At 33.8% G+C, this 23477-nt stretch overlaps 1 protein-coding gene across 1 annotated transcript in view; it reads right to left on the bottom strand.

Annotated features, from left to right (window-relative positions):
- LOC132548877 (uncharacterized) overlaps positions 1–23477 on the bottom strand; it is a 68968-nt gene that overhangs the window by 40290 nt on the left and 5201 nt on the right. Inside the window, exon 2 of the mRNA XM_060212775.1 lies at positions 14320–14505. Coding sequence (XP_060068758.1) covers positions 14320–14493 — 174 coding nt within the window. The 5' untranslated portion in view covers positions 14494–14505. The remainder of the gene's footprint in view (positions 1–14319; positions 14506–23477) is intronic.

The raw sequence follows: 23477 nt of genomic DNA, 5'->3' as shown, positions 1-23477 counted from the left end.
TCACAAGTGGAGACCAACGGGAACATGCATCTGAAATTTCAGAGAGACCTATTCAGTGCTTTTTAAGAAAAAGGGATAACAATCTTTACTAGGTGAAATCCAAGATGGCTGCCTGTTGGCCATTTTGTTTTTCTGGATAGTCCAAAAATCGAACAGACACAACTAGGGACCAAGAGAAAGCTATACTTGAAATTTGAGAAATATCTATGCTGTATTTCTCAAAGAATAATGAAAACAACCTTTCAAAAACAAATTCAAGATGGCCTACTTTAGGCCATTTCTTTTTTCTGATTAGTACCAAAATCAAACTGGCACAACTAGGGATCAAGAGAAACATAAACATACGATAACAAGCTTTCAAAGTCAAAATCAAAGATGGTCGTCTGTCGGTCATTTTGTTTTTCTGATCAGACCCAAAATCACCAGCGGGAACCTACATATGAAATTTAAGAAAGATCCATCCATACTTCTCAAGAAAAAGCAATAACCAACTTTCCAAGTCAAATCTAAGATGGCCACCTGTCAGCCATTTTGTTTAATGACCATACCCAGAATCAAATGGGCACAACTGGGGACCAAGGGGAACCTACATATGAAATTTAAGAAAGATCCATCTGTACTTTCCAAGAAATAGTGATAACAAACTTTCCAAGTCCAAATCCAAGATGGCCACCTGTCGGCTATATCCTTTTTCTGATTAGTCCAAAAATCACACAGGCACAACTAGGGACCAAGTGGAATCTACATATGAAATTTGATGATGGTGGGTTAGAATTGCGAACATGTGAAAACCACATCCTTTACATTATACAACTGTTTGCACCAGTTGACCTTTGGACATTTGGATCAAAGCAGTTAATCCATATTTATATGACAATATAACTTAATTTTTAAAGCATTACAGGATCATGGTCGCCTAACAGGCCTTCAGAATATGAAAATAAAACAATTCATCTTTCTATACCAGTGTAAATATTACCCATGGGCAAATGTATAAAATACAAGAACGCTTGCTCGAGATGATTCTTGGAGGACATTGATTTGTCAACCACCACTGACAAGATTCTATAATCTAATTTTGTCACTGACAGTATCTAGTTAAACTCTTGAGCTCTGTGAATTATTCAGATATAACATTACAAAAATACTGGTATGGAAAAAACCAGAAATGTCATTGTGAAATATAGTAACAGAGGAATTTCATCAACACATATTTGGTAAATATTGTAGTCTGGTGTTTGTGCCAAGACATCATAATGTATCTTCTAATACAGCTTACACTGCCTTATTGAAGAAATCTAGATAACTTCATGCTTTCCTCATCTGTTCCTGTATTATTAAAACTTAGAAATATAGACACCTTTAGATTTCAGTATATCCTTCCTATTTTCACAAGGAAGACATATAAATGTACCTTTAAAATTCTTATCTTTACTGAGCAGTAAATTCCTGCTGAGAAAATTAAATGTTCTCGAGTGAGGTTACTTGTTTCCCAAACACATGTTCGATATGGAATGGTGTAATCTAAAATGATACACGTTATCAATTGTAACACTTGGCAAATGCCTTCGTTGGAAACCAGATGACTAATTGGCTGGTATTTTTCATTGATAATTGATGGCTGCATTGAAGCCTTTCCAGTGGAATTGACTTTGCGTGTGAACTTTTGGTTTCCGTTAATTCCTCCATGTGCAATTCCAATTATCTTGCATATTGCATTTTACAAGTTTCACAGGTTCTCCACATGGTTGTCTATATATAGATGAAGATTTACTGTCATGTAAAGCATGACTTCCTTATTTGGTTAAAGACCAATTAAAAGTAATTTCCCCAGAAGCATTACTAGATAATGATAAGAGAAATAGGCAATTATTTTTACATCAACATGGACAATCTCATCAAAAAACAAAAGTAGGCAAGATTGGAATAACATTACAATCCACTCTGTTTTAACTCTATCTTTGTGAATGTTTTCATTTTTTATAGTTCACTGATATATAACCTTTAATTTCTGCAAATATTAAGATGAATTGCTCATGCACCTCACCTTTGAAGATTGAAGTTGATTAAAGTTTGGCTAATTTTTGATATTTAAATTTGGTGATCTGCGATTTATTGTCAATGTAGTAACTCTTATTTCACACTGGCTTCATGGTGCTTTGTAGAATATAACAAGGTTCCATGCTGCTTTGTAGAATAAAACCTAATTCATAAATGATTTTACGCTTAGAAGTATTCGATTTGAGATGGTGTGATGTGAAAGGGTTATTATTTAATGATTTTGCACAGCTGGGTTTTCCATTTTCACAAGATTTGGAAAATATGAAATAGTTTACACAAATAGACAACGACTGCGAGCGAAAGGCTGCAGTCACATTACGCAATCTCTCAGCACAACACACATAATACTTTTCACAGCTTGAGTTTCAGCAACACCATATAAACATAAACCAAAAATACATGCAATTGGTCTCTAGCTTTTCCTGACTCTAGAAAAAGGACAGGTAATTTGATTAATGATATTTGCACTTTACTGAACTTGCCTGACAGCAATATAATTTTTAAGATATCGCATACAAAAATTGTTTAATATTATTATGAAAAATAATGAAATAAGATAATAAAATACATCTGTGGAGCCTTAAGTTAATAAGAAAATGTCTACCATAGTAATTATAATCACAAAACTAATCAATGATAGCGAGTATTTCAAAGACTTACTAACATGAAGATGGTGCTCCATATTAAAGGCCAATATTTGTACTCTGCATGCAGTCAGATAACTTTAAGTACATAGCTTCTTTTGATTGTTTTCCATAGAAACAAAATTCAATTTCTTACATTTTACTTTGATTAATCTATTTTTGAATTTTTTCTCTGTCCTTCAAATGTTTTTAATTAACTTTTAGAACATGAAATTAACCCAGGGAAGTTCAGGATAATATACCAAATGAACAACACATTTTTCAATGATATTTACAAAAAATAGGACAAAAACAATTTGTATTAGTTTATCATTGATTGTTGTAAGCATAGAAAGATAGATAACAAAATGAGCTAATTTTGACTCTGATAAAAACAAACTACTTGCATTCTCCAAGTCCACATGCTATGTAAGTCAAAAGCTGAAGTATTCTGCGATAGTATCTCCACTCTAAAAGCTCTTTGCCTAATGAGGAAGAGATTTTACACCATAGCAATGCTGCATTCCAGTCGAAACAAGAAAATGCAAAAATAAAAACATGTTTAAAGCCCAATTATACACAACTTTCCGAGAAAATCAAAGACAAAAGACAATTTATTTATACTGATATAGTGAAAATTAGTATTAAATTAATGTTTGTAATACAGTTGAATCTTGTTTTTTCAAAATTCAGACCATTGAAAATATTTAACTTATCCGAATTTTGACTCAACAAAGTGTACAAATAAGGCTGACGGTATTAGTTTCCGAAAATTGATTATGGTTGAACAAAATATGGGTACACCGTGGTACAAACAGAGTAATTTAATTTGTTATTTGAAATAGCAGTGAATAAACAAATAAATATCTACTTTCTTATTCCAACCACAAAACCTGTAATAACAACATCAATCAACTACATTTGCACTCATGTTGTGCCATTCCGCACATGTATACACTACCGTTACTGATGGACATATATAGATAATATGTTTTACAAAATGACAATGAAATGAAAATAAAGTCTGCTTTTGATACACTGCTAGAACTGATGTATGAAGCTACAGATCATATCAATATGACTTTATTATGAATAATTAAACATGTGGCATTAGAAAGTTTTATCTGTAATGGAAAACATCATGAAAGTGTAACCCTGGTAAAATACTAGCCGCAATATACTACTCGGCTAGAGAGAACTTATCTTTAGCTCGATTGATTGAGCGTGAGACTAGTAAGCCAGGGGTCCCAGGTTCGATTCCTAGCAGAGGCATTGAGATGAAAAATGACCTCTGTTACACTGGCGCCCATGCAGGGACCCGGGAATAGTACTTAGCCATGCCCCACCAGCATTGCTGTAACCCCTGGAAACTCGAGGACGAGTTACTTCCTGGAGGGGGAGTATGTAACCCTGGTAAAATACTAGCCGCAATATACCACTCGGCTAGAGAGAACTTCTCTTTAGCTTGATTGGTTGAGCGTCAGACTAGTAAGCCAGGGGTCCCAAGTTTGATTCCTAATGGAGGCACTGAGATGAAAAATGACCTCTGTTACAAAAGCACACTTAACAAGTAACGCACATAGACTCTATCAATGAAAAATATTTTCAGCACTTCATTCTCCGAGTTCTAAATCTAACAAGGTACCTGATCTTAGTCCTATAGTAATCAATCTAAAAAATTAGTCTCTCTCAGATTTGTGGCGATCAGATTTCGCTAAAAAAGCTCGTACTGACTTGACGGTTCGTTTTGATTGTTCCTGAAGATACACACGACCAAGCTAAATGATTTCATGTCATGTATAAATGTGCTGTTTCTTTAATGTACAGTCAAGTCACTGCTACAGGATGGTTAAACTAATTAAGAAGCAAACTTTTGATTGGATTAATAAACTGGTAATTAATCGCCAGAGACCAAGTGTTGTGTAACTCTCTACTCTGTGGATGTATTGAGTGATTTTTTCAGAAGACGTGCCGACATTTTAACAAAAAATAATTTTGAGACAACCAATGACTTTTTCCCTTGCTTTTACGATTGAAGGGACTGAAAAGTCACTTCGATTCAAATAAACATTTGACTCCATGAAATTTGAGTCATTCGAACCAAAATAACAAAGATACAGAAGGAAATGAATTGAGACTTGAAAATCGTTTGGACTTCAACAAAATTTTGACTCATGTGATTTCAAGACGAGTTTTAACTGTAATATAAAAGCTGCTCAAATTCACTCTTTTTAATATGCCTTCATTTACGATCGTTACTGAAACTAAGTCTGAAAATCCTTAAGACATTTTTGTTACTGTGATATGACGTCACGAAATGTACGCAGTGTGGGCAACAGTGCACTTTGCCACTACATACTTCTTTTACATCGGTACATTTGAGTTTGCAATTTGGTCACATAGTATTTTAGTGGCAGCCTCTGAACTTTGAATAACACTGGTTTGTATTATTTATTTCGATATACCCCCAAAATGTTTCTTAAAAGATCCCTCTCAGCTTAATAGTGTTTTTAATCTTGCATAATTATCAAGTGGGAGTTTTCTTGACTTTCTGCATCTCATAAATTTGCCAAATGATGCATACACTGGGGCATTAAACACCATCAATGGTATTAAAAAATTGAACATAATTGAAACAATTAGATTAATGTTGGAAACCAAACTTTACAGTCTATTTATGGAAGACTTAATTGACTGTTGATTAATTGGTAGTTGTTGGGTTTACTGGTGTTTTTCTCCAAGAAAAGTACAGCACAACCAGTCAATGGTGCCCTTTTGGAAATGATCACAATCCTACAGGAATTCACTGAAAATTCCAACATTTATTTTATTAAGATTACGTAAAAGAAAACCTAAAAAGTTTGACAAAGATTTGATTTTGCTGAGGTATTTTAAAATGCGCTAACTTCATGCCCAGTATGTATTGCAATGATGTTACACAAAAGTCCTTCATTCGTAATGACATATCACTACGCACACAAAATAGACCATCATTATAGGGGTGTATAGTAATGATAATGAGAAATACAAAGGATATAGCAACAACTGAACCATTACTGTTGATATAAAAGTGTATAAGTTGAGAGATTGTGTCATATCATATCATAGTATCTTTTTTATTTATCAAAATAATATATCTTAGCATCAACTATGGATGAATATCTGTGGTAGGAGACTATGTAACAATTATGACATAAATAAGGAATACCATCTTGACTGATATATTTTCTCTATATACAAAGTGTGATTATTATTGTCTGAATTCTGGTAAATTGAGTGAAGAGCTAAGGAACCTGCAGCCAGAAATGACAGACATCTGACATAGACACAATAAACAATAATTGTCCATATCAGGGTTAATCAGGGATGATCAGCTAGGTTGTTCTTGAAACATGTCAAACATCCTTAACACTATTGGTCAGACATTCTTAATACTACTGGTCAGACATCCTTAACACTACTGGTCAAACATCCTTAACACCATTGGTCAGACATCCTTAACACTACTGGTCAGACATCCTTAACACTACTGGTCAGACATCCTTAACACTACTTGTCGAGTAAATTACAGTTTTCTTCCTTCTGAAATGTGGAGCCTTAGTCTAGACAGCAAATGTAGCATATAGCCTTAAATCAAACAGGAATTTAGCATAAGCTTGAGTCAGATAGCAAACAGCCTATAGACAGACAGCAAAGATATCTTCATTTATAAAGCCATTAAAAGACTTAATTTTCACCATTCATCAACATGTCAATTCACACTGAAGCCGTAAGTAGAAGCAAAGGAATATGGAGTTTGTAGGAGTCCCTGAAAGAAGGGAAATATTTATCTCTTTTATTGACAGGTAATTCCAACATCACAACAAATAAAACTATTAACTTAGTCTTTTCTTGCAGAACAATGCTTTAGGGGACAGCAATAGGAAAGTGAATTTAAAAATGAGACAAATTGCAGTGGCTTTCAAACTGTTTCCAAAATGTCTCTGATTTCCCCCTATTCTGTGTAATTGCTCACTATTAAAAGTATCCATTTCAGTGTGATGTTTTCATGGTTAAAGCAAGTGAAAGTGTGGAGTTTGCAACTCAGTTATATGATGGAAATAGAAAAAGGAAAATCTGAGCTTGCAGCATGGTCAGTTTGATTGTGTAAACCCTCAAACATGTATACTTCTTAAAATGCTGCTCTGACATTTTATAGATTTTAAACCTAATCATGTTTAAAAGGAGTTTAAAACAGTATTCACATTTTTATAGACAGGGTTTAATGACAGAAAATGTATTTACCAAAAGATTTTTTACTTTATAATGTTTGAAAAAATGTTTGAAACATGAGTTTTTAAACCTGAGGATAGAAATTCAGTAAGATTGGTGTCAGCAGGTGCTTGTTAAAGCATTAGTAACAAGAACACCATCAATGGCTAAATGTTTATCTCTAGTAAGGTTTAATGATCAGCTGAACAACCCAAAATGGCCTTTTAAACTACTGGATAGTTTAAGTCAAACTATATAAATGGCAGGGTATTTAGGATGATTAGGGGCCATTTTCAGTAACTGAACCACTTTTTGTAAAACTGAAAGTGACATTTAGGGGCCCAATGGTATTTACTTTTATCCTGCTTTATTCTGAAAATTTCCACTTGCCCTTCTGCTGGCAGAAATGTCATTAATCATTATTAAATAAGAATACTTTTTTCGATTCCTTTGGGGTATTTATTACAAATTAAGATATACCAAAGAGATTTCTACGCATCAAATTAATATCATTGCTTTTTTTTTTTATGTATTTACATATTATGTAATCCAATAATTATTATAATGCAATTAATGGACTGCTAGAACAGCTACCACTAAAAATGTTTCCTGGAAAGATAGTGAGTATGTAGTTGTTTTTGAAGGGTTTTATTTTTCATTATTTTCAATGTTGGACTGAAGTTGTGAGAAAGAGATCAACTTTGAAAAACAAAATCAAGTGACGTAGATAAACCTCAAAAAATGAATTTAACAGAGACATAAGATAAATCTCAAAAAATAAAAATTAACTGAGACACAGATAAACCTTGAAAAACAAAAATGACCAGAGACATAGATAAACATTGAAAAATAAAATTAACAGAGAAAAGAAGAGTCTATATGATGACTTACTTAAAACATGCAACCTTTTTGCTTCACAGTATTTTAATTACTAATTACTGATAAATTGAATTTCAAAACTAACAAATGTATAAACTACAAGTGTTTGTGGACCCGAAGATGATTCTAATGGAGACAGACTTGGACTAAGTACAGGTGTAACATGACTTTTCTTAAGTCTACAAGTGAAACTTTATCATCAATAATGTAGATGCATTAAGCAGGACATTAATTATAATAATGGACAGAAATAGGTCAGACATGATGGCTGATATCATGACCAGGTATTTAAAGTCAGAATATCACATACAAGTTTATACTCAGTTTGTCAATTTTCCTGTGAGAAAGAAGTGGACTATAAATTAATTAGATTGTTCTACGAATATACCTAAAACTCTAAGAAACACAGGAGAGATGTGCTGTCTTTTATCACATTGTACCTAAGCTACCCACACTTTAAATTTAATACAAAATGCTTTCAACTTAATTAGCTATTGATTCACTCCAGAACTTAAAACCTTTGTGAGGAGTTAATAATGAGAAGAATAATTTCAAATGCTGCTAAAATGTTGCTGTATAATTGGGACTACTGGTAATGAAGTTTTACCCCGATTCCTTTAACACTATAAAAGTAATCTGTAGGGCCCCGGAGTCCTTTAAGAAAATACTCTAGCTTTTATTTTTCTTTGCGTTACTTTGAAGTCTAGTAGAAGATCCTCCCTTGCTCTTACAGCTAAGAAAATTTCCTACAAAAACAGGTTCATTATAATGTATATGTATTTAACATACACTTGCCATCAAGCAACTGTCCAAACAAAATATGGTGTTTATTTTATGACAGAAATCTTTTAAATTAAATAAGAATTCTATACAGATAATTGACAGAAATCTTCGGAGGTCTTTAGGTATGTACACAGACAAGTTGGTGCTAGCTCAGCCCATCTATAGTAGTAGACTTTCATTGTGGCAAAACCGCCAACCACACAATGGATGCAAAATAAATATTTGCAAACTTACAGGTAAATTCTCAGGTAAATAATGAAATAATAGAACTATATTAGTACAGGTAAAAAGCTACTTTAGATTTCCATTACGAAGAGTCACAAAGGGTATTATACCAAAATCATGTCTCAAGATTTTGTATTTTTACAAAGATGAGACAAAAAATATTACATAAACGAATTAAAATTGAGCCATGAAAACTGGATCAGTACAATTTGCACACACTATACTTGTGACACAGCAGGAAAACCTCATAGATTGGGCTAATTCAGTGATTGAGTTTACAATAAGTCATTCCTTTTACAGCTGGGTGGAGCTATCCAAAGCTAACACAACATCTATTCTTGTTCTCAACAACCCATAGTAAAAAGAAACCTACTGGTGTTAATATGGATAGAAATATGCTTTCCATGTATTTGACATCCATTAATAGTTACTGCCTCTCCAACAGAATACTTAACTGCTGCCATTAAGACATGTCAGTAACTTTGTGGTAGGAGGACTAAAATGATTAACTTTGTAATTTTTAAACTGAATTAAAAGGTTATGTATTCAACAGACACAAGAAGATCAACAACCTCTCAGCTTGCCTTTTGGGTATACTTATCACTCGGTAATTATATGTCTCCTTGCTAAAATTATATAATTCAAATAGAGTTTGAAATAATTTAAATAGAGTTTGAGAAATATTATGTCAGTCATTTTCAAGGTTGCTTCCTTTCTCATTAAAAAAGGTTTCCATTTGATACAATATATTGTTATACAGATATAACCAGCATCACACAAAACACAATGTAACGGTAATTAGGATAATTTCAACGTAACAAATATACCCCTCTCACCCTAACTTTACTTAAGTTCACCCCTAACCTTTTCACAAGGTAAGGTATGGAACTAGGAACTAAATCTATCAAGGGGTTTTCAAGATATTGATCAGCTATGGACCTCTAATGAGGTCAATGTGGTGTTTTATTAACCTGGTTTAAAATAATATGTACAAGAGGTAAATTTTCTCTTTTTCCTGCCAGTATGATAAAACACAATATAACTCAAAATTAAGGTCCTTAACTTTTCCATTACTTATGTACCCGTAATTTGATAATTGCCTTTTACAGATTGTGAAATAGTCTTACTTCAAAATTAAACATTCACACCAAAAGAAAAATACTCAATAAATGTGTTTACATTCCTAACAAAATAAAAAGACTTTTAAAACCTTTTAATGAGGAAAATGCATGAATATCACAAGTGGCTGATTTACACTTAAAACTAGCAGCTGAATTTTCATTTGTGAGTTTGTGTTTGGTACCCAAGAGGTACAAAATTCCATTACAATAACTTAAAATTTTTATCTACTTGATATTAAATTTTCAATTAAATAGTAATCATAAATCTTCTTAAATTGATAGTTATGTGTAATACATTATCAATTATGAAACAAAGGAATCATTATAAACTGCACAGTTAAGCAAAAAGGCGGGCTGTGAACCATCTTATTATACTAGCTTATGTATATAAGCAAGGTTTAAACAGACAAATGTGAACAAGCAGGTTTATATCATCTACACCAGATACATGTACATGAGCAGGGCCTTCACATGAACATGTATACTCATCAAGATATGCAGGGATTTGGTCATCCTTAGATTTCATTGGTCAATAAAAATAGAACACAGCTTCAGCAATCTGGATGGTCATTGTTTAGATGGTGCTTAAGCAGGCTTCGGTCAAATTAATTCAACCAGTTTTGAGTTCTATGATGTATTTGATGTAGCAAGCAGATACATACTAAAACATGATGACATTAGGGCCAAACCAGACATGCATTTATTACAAACAGAAAATATTAATAACAACCTAACACAGTTAAAATCCAAGATGGCCACATGTAAGCCATTTTGTTTTTTCAATCAGTCAAAAAATAACTGGGAACAAAGAGGAAACTACTTATCCATCTAGTAAATCTCCAGAAATATTGATAACAACCTAATACTGTTAAAATCGAAGATGACCACCTGTTGGCCATTTTGTTTTTCCAATTAGTTAAAAAATGGGTGATGTAGAATCCTAAAACATGCCGAGAGAAAAAGCAAGTGCTGTTTAAAAATTCCACAAACTCTCCAATAACTAACTTGTTAAAAGGTTAAGTGAAAATTAAAATTATCTTAGTATTCTTAAATCCCGGAGCCCAAGTAACAATGCCCTTAGAATCCTTTTCAGAAAGCCATGTCAAAAGTGTACTTCAGTGCCTTGACAAATACGTGTGTCTTATGTAATAGACAATAATGTGCCAAGTGGAAACCTGTAGACACTATAAAGTCACGGAAGCTGTTAACATTGAAGGTGTAGATAAGTCTCTTACTGCTTACAATGATTTAATGGCAAGGATGCTTTAACAGGAAATTGTCATGGAGAAGTAAATTCTTTTTCCATAATGAAGATGAATTTCTAATGATTGTTCATGAACTGAAGGAGGAAATAAAAGTGTTACTGGTTTTTCCCTGATAAGGTACATTAGAAAGTGAGTTAACAAATTTTTTACATTAGCAAGACAAATTTAGTTCTGTAGAAGTTTATTCACCTCTTGTCCTTTCTACTGGAAAACCATGAAGTACAGCTTATTATGCAGTAACTGTGGATCTAATTTCTTAGAGGTGACAAAAAGTTTTTGATAAAGTATTAAAGTCATACTGTAAAATTAAGGATAATATTCTTCAAAGGTGACTAGACTTTAGAAAATAAATTCCCCGTGAAAATTATTTTATAGTACAATATTTTCCGGATCATAAGCCGTCCATTTTTCCATGGTGATCAGCTTATATACCGATGCTGCTTATATGTGGAAAAAACAAAAAAAAAAATTGGAAGAATGAAACAAGAGGCCCATGGGCCTTAACGGTCATCTGACAAAAAGCAAGCCAAACCTAGAAAATTTGAACAAACTTGGTAGCCTCTCCTCCAAGCATCTTACAGGCCCAATTTTTGACAAAGTATTAAAGTCATACTGCAAAATTAAGGATAATATTCTTCAAAGGTGACTAGACTTTAGAAAATAAATTCCCCGTGAAAATTATTTTATAGTACAATATTTTCTGGATCATAAGCCGTCCATTTTTCCATGGTGATCAGCTTATATACCGATGCTGCTTATATGTGGACAAAAAAAAAAAAAAAAAATTGGAAGAATGAAAAAATCGGCAGAATGAAAAAAAAAAGTGTCTCTGCAGCTGACAAACCAGCGTGGTTTATAACCTGGAAAATATGATATTCACTTGATAAGATGAAACCATGCTTTATGACATTCACAATAAAACAGTAATCTATATCATTCATTACACAATGAATGCCAAGGGTATATTGGGGACGTGATTAATAAGTCATTACAATATAAAACTTTACATCCTCACAGGTGTATGGTCCTACCTATCAGGGGAGATTTGTGTTTTATAGGAAGCTAATTATTGTGTACCTGGTCAAAACATTTAACCCAAACTAGCTTAATAGCATGTGGCAGTCCTTCCACATCATGTTCAGTAAGGTTACTGAGTAACCAGCCACTACAAGTATAGGCTCCCTGAATATGACCTTGGCTTTTTACTTAACATAAACACAGAAACAAAGTTTTGTGACATTGCCTTTATCTATTGCTTACAATTACCCTTAAAATATCTAACACCTTATTGAATGATGGCCTTTTTAGTGGTACATATGTCAAATTGTTATTTTGATTAATTTGCAGTCAGACAATGTAATGAGAAATAACTCACCATTAACACAGCAAATTTACAATAGATTTCTATTTCACACTAAAGTCAAGTATCTAGGTTTCCAAATATAGCCATTTCCACTGTAACTGTGTTCTATCAGAACAAATTAGATTCACATTAGAAATCTTGATGACACTACCAGGATTGGGGCACCTTTGAAATGACATCCCAATCCCCCTATAACATATCTTAAATTTACGAAGAAAAAGAGATCCAATGTCCAAGAGGTAAGGCTGGTAAGTCCGGTATCACTCCACAGCGGATTCCTTGAGGGAATACCGAGTCCATACCTAGTGTGCCGAAACTAGTCAACTAATAAAGTTACAGAAGATCTTCATCGGCATTGTCTGGTCCTGCTTACCAATTTTATATCTTAAATTTGTCTTTACTCATCAAATCACAGCCTGTTTGAGCTGCATTTTGCTCCCTTTAAATGTCATAGCAGCCAATAGTCTTACGGAAATTTTGAAAAATGAAAATACTAAAAGCCTAAGTTTTTGATTCAAAATAAAAGACAAGAAATAAAGTAGAGGAGGACACTGAGAAATACACAAGAAAAGGAAACACCAGTCAATATCTATTGTAAAAATATGCGAGAACTGAAATATATTTTGCATTCAAAATTAAGTTCATATCAATAGTAGTCATCCTTTAATGTTTTTGTATTATGTTTGCCATTTTAAGGATTAAATTATCAATATTGGAAGGGTTTTGCAAAATATCGTTGTAATCAAGTACTGGAGTTTTCTTAAAGAAGTTAAGAATGTTAAAAGTTTACAAAGCACAACGCCAAGCAAAACTGGATCGCAATAGGTCACCCTCAGACTTGGTCTCAGACCTAATTAAAAACTTGGAAATTGGCTGATTAAGCCAGATTGTTTACACTAACAACGATATGGCAAACTCAGATTCTACTTTCGATTTCTGATGCATTGATGAGGAGAAAAACAGAATAAAAAAAATCAAAAGCTATTAAATATGTCAAATTAAGTACAGTTTATCATCCAAAAAATCAGGAATATGTATAACTAGTGCATGTAACTGAAAATGAGGTTATGAATGAGTGATAAATTACCCACAAGTGACGCAGTGAACACATAAACAGTCGTTCTTCTTGCCGTATTACTGAATATTGGATCATATTTCTTAGCAAATATTCGATACAAAGTTTCAACTCATTACATATGATAGATTACAGCGATAAATGTTAACATTCCAATATCATAAGCATCCACCAGTCATAAATAATCCTTATATCAGAGCGAGCACTACAGGCATGAGCTCCGATCTGCATCAAGTGCAGAGGACCAACCTGAAAGTCACTTCGGGCAGCGACAGCAAAATTTGAATTAAGTACAGAATATTAGAATATTTTCAGTTAGTTTGTTATTCATAGGAATGCATAGATCTAGAAGTGCCATGCAGAAGTCTTCTCCTTTCCAGACAGCAAAAATGAAATCTCAGCTATTATATATGATGAGGTTTTCTGTTATCATTACATCCTAGACAGGAAATGCAATGTGCTGTGTCTTCTCTTTCTCAAATCAAACAGGGTTCTGCGTTAATAACATGAATGCAATGTCAGTAAGATATCATGCAAAATCTCCGGTAATAAGCCCATTATTTTTTTTTCAGAATAACCAACCTGTAATAAGCCTATCCAGTGACTGTGAGACAAAGTAACATGCTGAATCCCTCAGTTTAATTCATTATAAACATATATTTGCAAAACTTACACTGTAGTTTGAACGGATGACGATTTCTGGGTTTGAGGTGTGGTTGAATTCAGGTGGAAGGTTGTCCAACAACACCAGGTGATGAATGGGAGGGCTCTCCTCACCACTGGACCAGGAAACGCCCAGCCACATCACCGTGGCAACCACTCTCAGGCAATGATGGAACAACGTCATCTTAGACCATTTCTGTAAAGACAAAAGACACAATATAATAGCTACTTTTTGAAGTAATATTGAAGTAAAATAAATGTACAAAACATTAAAGATCAACAGAATGAAAACAAAAAGAACAGGAAGATATCAAATAACTAAGCATACAAAGAAATTGAAAATAGGTGACATTCCAGTTGTGGTTTTTATATCACCATAGTACAATAAAGATGATCCTGTCTAAAATTAGAAATATGTAGGTCACTAACAACTATGCATTCACTTTTTGTTCAAATTTAACAACAATAATCATACTGCTCGGAACTACTAATATGACGTCATTTAACAATATCATTCTATTAAGAAAGGATTGCACTATATGTATACATAACTATCTGACATTTTAAGGATTTTTACCTAAAAAAAACCCCAATTATCCAGTACTAAAACAGCTGTATAAAAACAAATATCATCATTCCTTAGAAACAATACTGCAGAGAACAGTAAAATATCTTCTAAACAAATATTAAATATTATAAGCCATTTTTGGTGTGTTGATGGTGATAATTTTCAGTGGACCACATAAGAAATAGATGTACTAGTAACTATGTTGTATGGAGTAGGTCAGATCTAAGGTCACAGTCTGTATCATGTTACATCCGCCAGGTATATACTAAACCTTCCTCTATTTACATATGGCTGTGCTGGAACACAATTAGCATATTTAAAAATCTACCTATCATATCTGTGAAGATTTCATCACATATTTACCAAGACCAGACTTGATTTACATGGAAGATAAGATCTTGTCCTTATATGTATCCAGGGCTCTCAATCTGCCAGATTTGGGGCCGATTTTCGGCCCCATTCCCAATGCAAAATAGTATCTTTTTTTCCCAATTTAGACCCCAAGTTCTCCCAATTCTAAGGAAAACACCATTATTTTTCCCAATTCTAAGGGCCCCGGGCCCAAAATGGGGTGTGAGAGCCCTGGTATCTTTTATTTCTATCAGAATCAAAACCCTTGGTTTTGTTTGCTTGTTGGTTTTGTGCCCTGTGAACAGCGATGACATTTTGAAATGGAAGTCTCCTTGTACTAAATTGTGGCTACCTCAATGAACCATAAACAGGAAGTCCTGCAGCAGCCATCCAAAACAATTAAGAGTTTCTTGCTTAAGCACACAAACTGACAGCATAGACTGCCCATTTTTCAGCTTCCTTCAACAAGTACGAACCATCATGGGAAGAGAGTGTCAAATCAAATACCTCTAATTTTCACCTGAGATTATGTTAACCAATTCTCTAATCAAATGAGCTATCGTCAGACATGATCTCTGTGTGGTTTTGCTCTTAGGTTCTTAGCAAAAAGGGAACTATACACTATACATTGTGAAAATTGGAAAGATGACCTTCTCTAATGAGATCCTATGTTCCTATGAAAATTGGCTCCCATTGGTTTGAGATATAAATAACACAACTGAAATGAAAGAAATAATTCATACAGCATTTTATTCAGAAATTTGTAATTACAAAAATCAAAGGGGATTTCCTTTCTTGGATTTAGGAAGTCACTTGTATGTAAGTTTAGAAATTAGAATGCACTGTAGCAGCTTTGATACAATGATATTTAGTCTACCAGACACACTGCTTCCTTTGTTGCAAATAACATGCTGCTACCTATAAATATACATATATTGATTACATATGATTGTGAGGTTGTGTGATGATGTGTTGCTACATGCTATATTAAAAAAATATTGAAAAATAAAAAGTAACAAAAAAAAAAAAAAAAAATAAATATGTAGAAAAATATGTATCTTGGTGAAGATCTGTCTCTATCTGATAATTCACCATTTTATTGGAGACAACAATAATGACCTTGAGGATTTCCAGATATTACCTGGTATTTTTTTGTGTTTTTGAAATGAAAGATGACAAAAGGAGATAGACACGCACATCTTCATCCTAAATCTCCAGATATATATGGTATACCTGGGTAGGTAATTAACATATTTTATCACTATATCTGTTTGCTGACCCGTTACAGAATGACCTAAATTTTGGGATGGCTATATATAACAAAAATTTCAAAAGAACAAAAATATCTGAGAAAGCTTTTATACAGTTGGTGTAACAATGCTATCTATATAAGGCCTCTACATCATTATCTTGTTTGACCCCATACCTTACTTGTTCTGGCAACTGTAATCTTCTCCATCTTTATATCAAAGACCACAGATACAAGATGCACAGTGAAATGGGGATGTATTATTTGGTCCTAAATAGCCTTTACATGAGGACTAGTTCTTTCATCCTCATTGGGACGTAAATAGGGACAAATAAGGTTCTTCTTTAGACCCAACAGATTCTAAAGTTCTTAACTAAAAATCAGTATTATAGAGAGACTGGTTATGTAGCCCTGAGTAGGGACTATAGGGAGACTGGTTATGTAGCCCCGAGTAGGGACTATAGGGAGACTGGTTATGTAGCCCTGAGTAGGGACTATAGAGAGACTGGTTATGTAGCCCTGAGTAGGGACTATAAAGAGACTGGTTATGTAGCCCCGAGTAGGGACTATAGAGAGAGACTGGTTATGTAGCCCTGAGTAGGGACTATAGAGAGACTTGTTATGTAGCCCTGAGTAGGGACTATAGAGACTGGTTATGTAGTCCTGAGTAGGGACTATAGAGACTTGTTATGTAGCCCTGAATCGGGACTATAGAGAGACTGGTTATGTAGTCCTGAGTAGGGACTATAGAGAGGCTGGTTCAGCTTTGAGTAGGGACTATAGAGAGACTGGTTATGTAGCCCTGAGTAGGGACTATAGAGAGACTGGTTATGTAGTCCTGAGTAGGGACTATAGAGAGACTGGTTATGTAGCCCTGAGTAGGGACTATAGAGAGACTGGTTCAGCTTTGAGTAGGGACTATAGAGAGACTGGTTCAGCTTTGAGTAGGGACTATAGAGAGACTGGTTATGTAGTCCTGAGTAGGGACTATAGAGAGACTGGTTCAGCTTTGAGTAGGGACTATAGAGAGACTGGTTCAGCTTTGAGTAGGGACTATAGAGAGACTGGTTCAGCTTTGAGTAGGGACTATAGAGAGACTGGTTCAGCTTTGAGTAGGGACTATAGAGAGACTGGTTCAGCTTTGAGTAGGGACTATAGAGAGACTGGTTCAGCTTTGAGTAGGGACTATTGGGAGACTTTTTTTCAATTATAGTCCTGATTATAAAACCCTATGTTGAGACAGGTCTAGCACTTTGATTCCAAACATTTACAAAAATGCTGCAGAGTAAAGCAGGATGTTTATAACAAATTATAGTTCAATTACAAGTAATGTGTAGAGGTAATTTATCAGGGATATCCTGTGTTAAACTAATGATACTTGATAACGTTGGGTACTAGTGTTGATAAAGGACAACAGGATGTGTTGGTCAATGACTTGCAGGTCAGTATGTGAAAAAGAGCCAAATAGACTGGCACTACACATTCAACACTCCAAGATACTTACTGAAAAAGACAATGATTCAATATTTGACATCTCTTCCAATATGAAATCATGATTATGATAAAAGGTACACTGTCATATTTGACTGCTTGCAAATTAAAAATTTGTCAGTTTATTTGGGTGCCCTTGTACTAAAATTAAGGTTGTTTAAGTTAATTATGGCAGATGTTTGCCTAGGGATTGAAGCATGAAACAACATTATATGAAAAGAAAAGCAATCTGTTCTAAGATAAATTAACTACTTGTGCATTATAAATTTAACATTCTCAAGAAATGAAAACAATCCTAAAACATTTCTTTCTGTTTGTTTTTTCCCTGCAATCTGTTACTGCCAGAATAATATGATTATCCTGTCTACTGTTGTATTTTCAAAGCACAGTATGCTAATAAATGGCTGTTTTTCCCTCCCAAAAGACAGACAATTATATAATTATTAGATTTAATGGAAAATATAATTTCATATTGAATTAAAAATAATGAAGACTTAAATAGCAATTAACTTCCCTATTGCTACATATATGTATCATATTGCAGGGAATTGTCTGTGTGTTTAATACTGCTACATGAGGGAACTGCCAGTATGTTTAACACTGCTACACATCATACACATGATGGAGGGAACTGCCAGTATGTTTAACACTGCTACACATCATACACATGTTGGAGGGAACTGCCAGTATGTTTAACACTGCTACATATCATTAAAATATTGAAGGGAACTGTCTGGATGTTTAACACTGCTACATATCATTAAAATATTGACGGGAACTGTATGTTTAACACTGCTACATATCATTAAAATATTGAAGGGAACTGTCTGGATGTTTAACACTGCTACATATCATTAAAATATTGAAGGGAACTGTCTGGATGTTTAACACTGCTACATATCATTAAAATATTGAAGGGAACTGTCTGGATGTTTAACACTGCTACATATCATTAAAATATTGACGGGAAATGCCTGTTTGTTTACTACTGCTACATATCGTACAAATATTGGAGGGAACTGTTTGTTGCCAAACCTGTAGAGATCTATTTGTTACAAACAGATCATATTGTTGATCAAACACTTCAAGTCTATCTGGACAAACAGTTTAGCAGGTTAAATTTACAACCTGTCACAACGGGGTATACATCATGTAGATCCATCCTCAAACATGGCTTACAGTCTTGTCTGGCTTTTCACCTGTCATAATTCTAATTTACAGGTGTATCTTTATAGGTGACCACTTCAATATCTATGGTGTCCTTTTAAAAATGGTCAATATTGTTGGCAGTGTGTTCATAGTAATACAAAAGTGAGATATTGTAAAAAGTGATTCTTTTCCAAGGTAAGGCCCTTCTGTTGTTTCCATTCACTTATATCACCCCATGAACACCTAGGGTCTTGCTAAGGTAGATTTCTTTTTAGCAGCTGGTGGTTATAAGCTTACTGAACAAAATACCGGAGGCCTGCAACATGCCATCCAACATCATTAGATTAAAGTGAATGAATCTTGGCCAAGTAAACAACCACTTCAGCACAAAGTGATCCACTCCTTAGTTTAAATTACTTTGTATAGATCACATTGAAAGCAGTCTGGATGTGAAAAAATGTTTTTAAGTGCACATGTTTTTCATGAAAATGATATGGGTACATGCAGGTATCAAATCTTGGGACAAAAGAGATCAACACTAGTTTATATAAGTTGTCTTACACATTTATACCACAGGTACATGAGCAATCTTACTGGCTCCATTCAAAATATAGGTTCAACCATATACTATACTAGTGGCAATGAAGCATGAATGATTTGTTTAATAAAGCCGTTACGATACATATGATTTTCCTTAGATGAATTATTGTCAATGATTTTAAATGTATACACTTGTGAATTATTTCAACACTGATTAACATCTGGACATGCTATGAGATTAACTTTAACCATACTACAAGACATGAAATCTACCCAACACTTTATAATTACAGCTATGAACAGTTCCTTACCATCCCAATGACATACTCTTGGACATAAAGGGTATTTATCTATAATAATTGGTGTTTAAAAGTCAGCTTTACCCTTGACCTACTCAAGCTCCCACAGATTAAGTGATTACACATTGTTGGTGTGACCACTGCATGAAAGAGGGATATGAAATTGATAAATCTGAGTCGGAAATCCCCTTGTATTACCTATATGCAGACAAGAGTGTTGACTCTCAACGTCTTTGTTTACTTTGTAGAAAGACTGTAGGTGATTAATCGGCCATTGGACCCAGTAATAGCTGTTGCTCTAAGGTGTGTTCATATCCCCATGAATCTTACCAGACTCAGCAGGAGGGGTTTATTCTACAAGGCTTTACCACCACATGTGTTTTACTCTCACTTAAAGATTTTATTCAAAATAATCCAGGTCCATTTAAAATGTAAGCCCACCTTTTTGGCAAATGGAAATCAATTGGTTCAAGCAGTTGACAACATATGCAAGACTTTACATCTGAAGCTGTAGTAAAATTGGAAAATATAAGCTACACTTTTCTTCCAGTTCCAGCTTAAGTATTCGGTTTCTTCAATATAATATCAATATGAATACATTTATCTTAACATTTATACTGGAATAAACGCATCTGATAAAAACTCAACAATATATATATCATATAATTGTAAACAGAGCAGGTCAGTGTGGTTTGCACATAGCATTAAAAGTTGTCTCTGTGAGCCTGCTTCTTTGGCTCAGTTGGTTGAGCTTCGATTATCAGGGCGGAGACCCTTGTTTGATTCCCATCTTCGCACTTCCTGTTCTAGCACATTATGACAACAAATCATTTCAACAAGAACACAGTGGTCAAAAACTCTTGTTTATGTGTTATATGGATATTCATCTTAAAATTGTTCCTATAAATATATCTGTGATCATCAGTGTTAAGATCATTAATGCTTGAGATCAACCAGACATCATTTAAATCTTTGTACCATATGATGGACATGCCACATATTAGACACACTGAGATGAGTTAACAGCCTTGCTAGTGCCAATGAGGAAGCAATGATTTGCATTGGAAATGTAAATGATTTCATACAAAAAGTCAACTTTCTGTGTTAACATATCTATAAATTATATTGGTAAATAAAATGTTTTTTCTATAGAAGAATCAGCCACTTATTTCCAAAGTGATCTAAATCTCAATGCAATTGTTCCATTTGATTCTTCATAGTGTGAGTCTCTAACTTTGTAAATGCATAAAATGATTCCAAATAACTTTATCAAAATCAGATTTAATTGACAAATGAATTTTCAAAATGTTCCTATATATATATTCTACATTCCAGTCATGCAGAATGTTTGCAGTTGGATATTTTATATAGCTTCTATTTCCTCCCAATATGGTATAAAACTGATCTCTGCAGGTAGCAAGTGTTAATTAGCCATAGTTATTAACAATAAAAGTTGATTTGATTGTGAATAATCATGTTTTGCAACTTCATAGTTAAAAGGGTTTCTAGACAAAAAATGATGAGAGCAAGATTTAAAATATTGGAGAATATTCTAAAATCTGTCAGAGACTTTTCGTGATTGCATGGCTACAAAGCTATTTCATTATTGGTCGTCTCGTTTCCAACATTATTTAGGCTTTTTTTTTTATAAACCCATGATTTAATTATCTATTCCCAACTGCCATTTTCCCTAATTAAGTCAGTAAAGGTGTAAGAAGATTACAAAATTGAACCAGATATCAACTGTCACGCAGATGGATTTTTCTTCAAACCACTAGCATGCAAAAAACCCATTTTTAAGAAATTCCATTTAGTGAAGAATTTTTTGTTGAAATCAATGGAAAGGATGTGAGGGAGTTTTAATAAACATTAATCCTAATGAACAGACAGCAAACTAACAAATTGAATGTTTCATACAGGGTCACAGAGTGAGAGTTCCTGGCCTATAAAATACATGTACCCCTAATATGAGTAATACGTGAATTACATTTGTGTGGCAATATAACAATTGCAGAATTTTTCCAATCCAGTAAGAATTTATGTTGCTTATACATGCATTATAATATGTTTAAACGTGCTTTCTACTGTAAACTGTTCTGACACTAAAAAGCACCAAAAAAGCATTGTGAACCGTTCTGACACTAAAAAGCACCACAAAAACCAATCTACAATGTTTCTTAACATGATTAATGGCCAACATGACATAAAAATTGATATCAATGCTGGGAGTAATCTCAAAATGATTCTCCATATTCGGCAGCAGAATTGTTCCTTAACTCAGTCAGTTTCAACATCCTCAGCAGCAGAAATGTTCCGAAAGGCAATCAGTGTCAATATGCTCAACAGCAGAAATGTTCAGAAAGGTAATCAGATTAACATGCTCAGCAGCAGACCTGTTCAGAGAGTCGTTCTGTTTCAACATCCTCACAGAAATGTTGAAAAGGTCAATTCTGTTTCAACATATGCATAGCAGCATAAACGTTTAAACATGTTCAATAAGAAAGTTCAAAATACCATTTTGTTTTAACATGCTCAAGAGAAAGAATATTCTGAAGGCCTTTAGCTATCAAAGTGCCTTATCTAGAAATTGTCTATAAAAAAGGCTGCAAAACGCAAGCAAAAATGCTAAATTAGTAACAAGTAAATATCTACACACTCAGAAGCAGACACCTTCTAGTGTCAAAGTAACTCATGTATAAACCCCTTGAGAAGTAGACTTCACAAACACCCCTCCCTAAATACATATTTTCAACATGTTTAGCACTTAACTTAGAAGTAAGTTCCTAATTAAATTAATAGATCATAGTCTGGTATTATCATGACAAAAAAAACCAGAATATAGATGAGTAACGGTTAGGCAGTGTCTAGCAATGGGAGACATGGGAACAATACTTCTGTATATTTTGAATGACATATTTCTGAGAATATGGGGTACTTTTTAATTCCCACACTTTAAGACTTTTCTCACTCACTTGGGAATAGGCCTTTTTAACTACTTTTGGAAAGAAACGTGGTCTATTTGGAAGGAAATTTTAAAGGGCAAACCATAGGTTTTTGGAATTTTGCTGTGACATGAGCCTCCAGAAAAAGCTTTGACTTAAACAGCAATGGATAAGGTTTCAATGCAAACGCTGAACCTTTCAAACAAGTTTTCACCTAATTTTGATGATCAGTCACTTCAACATTTAGATAGCTGTAAATGACGTGATAGGAAAAGTATTAACTAAAAACAAAATGTCTTCAACATAAAAATGTCAGAATTAAAACTCACTTGATCCAGATTTCATAGCAAAGTTGTGTTATTTAAAAAACAAACTTCATTATTAAGTGTTGTTTTGATTCATCAAAAACAAACAATGAAAATATTAACATGTGACAAATCTTCATCCAAACTCAAATTCAACAAAATTAGGGCTTCATTTTTCATTTTCCATTAAAACCAACCATTACTCTATCACTTATCATTGGAAAAAGTGTAGCATGATTCCAAACACTACTAAAAATAAGCCTCGATCATACTT

Source organism: Ylistrum balloti, unplaced genomic scaffold (assembly GCF_031769215.1).
Source record: "Ylistrum balloti isolate Yb309-2 unplaced genomic scaffold, AGI_CSIRO_Ybal_v1 Utg370032, whole genome shotgun sequence".
NCBI classification, from domain to species: domain Eukaryota; kingdom Metazoa; phylum Mollusca; class Bivalvia; order Pectinida; family Pectinidae; genus Ylistrum; species Ylistrum balloti.
This window is presented reverse-complemented; position numbering and strand designations above follow the sequence as displayed.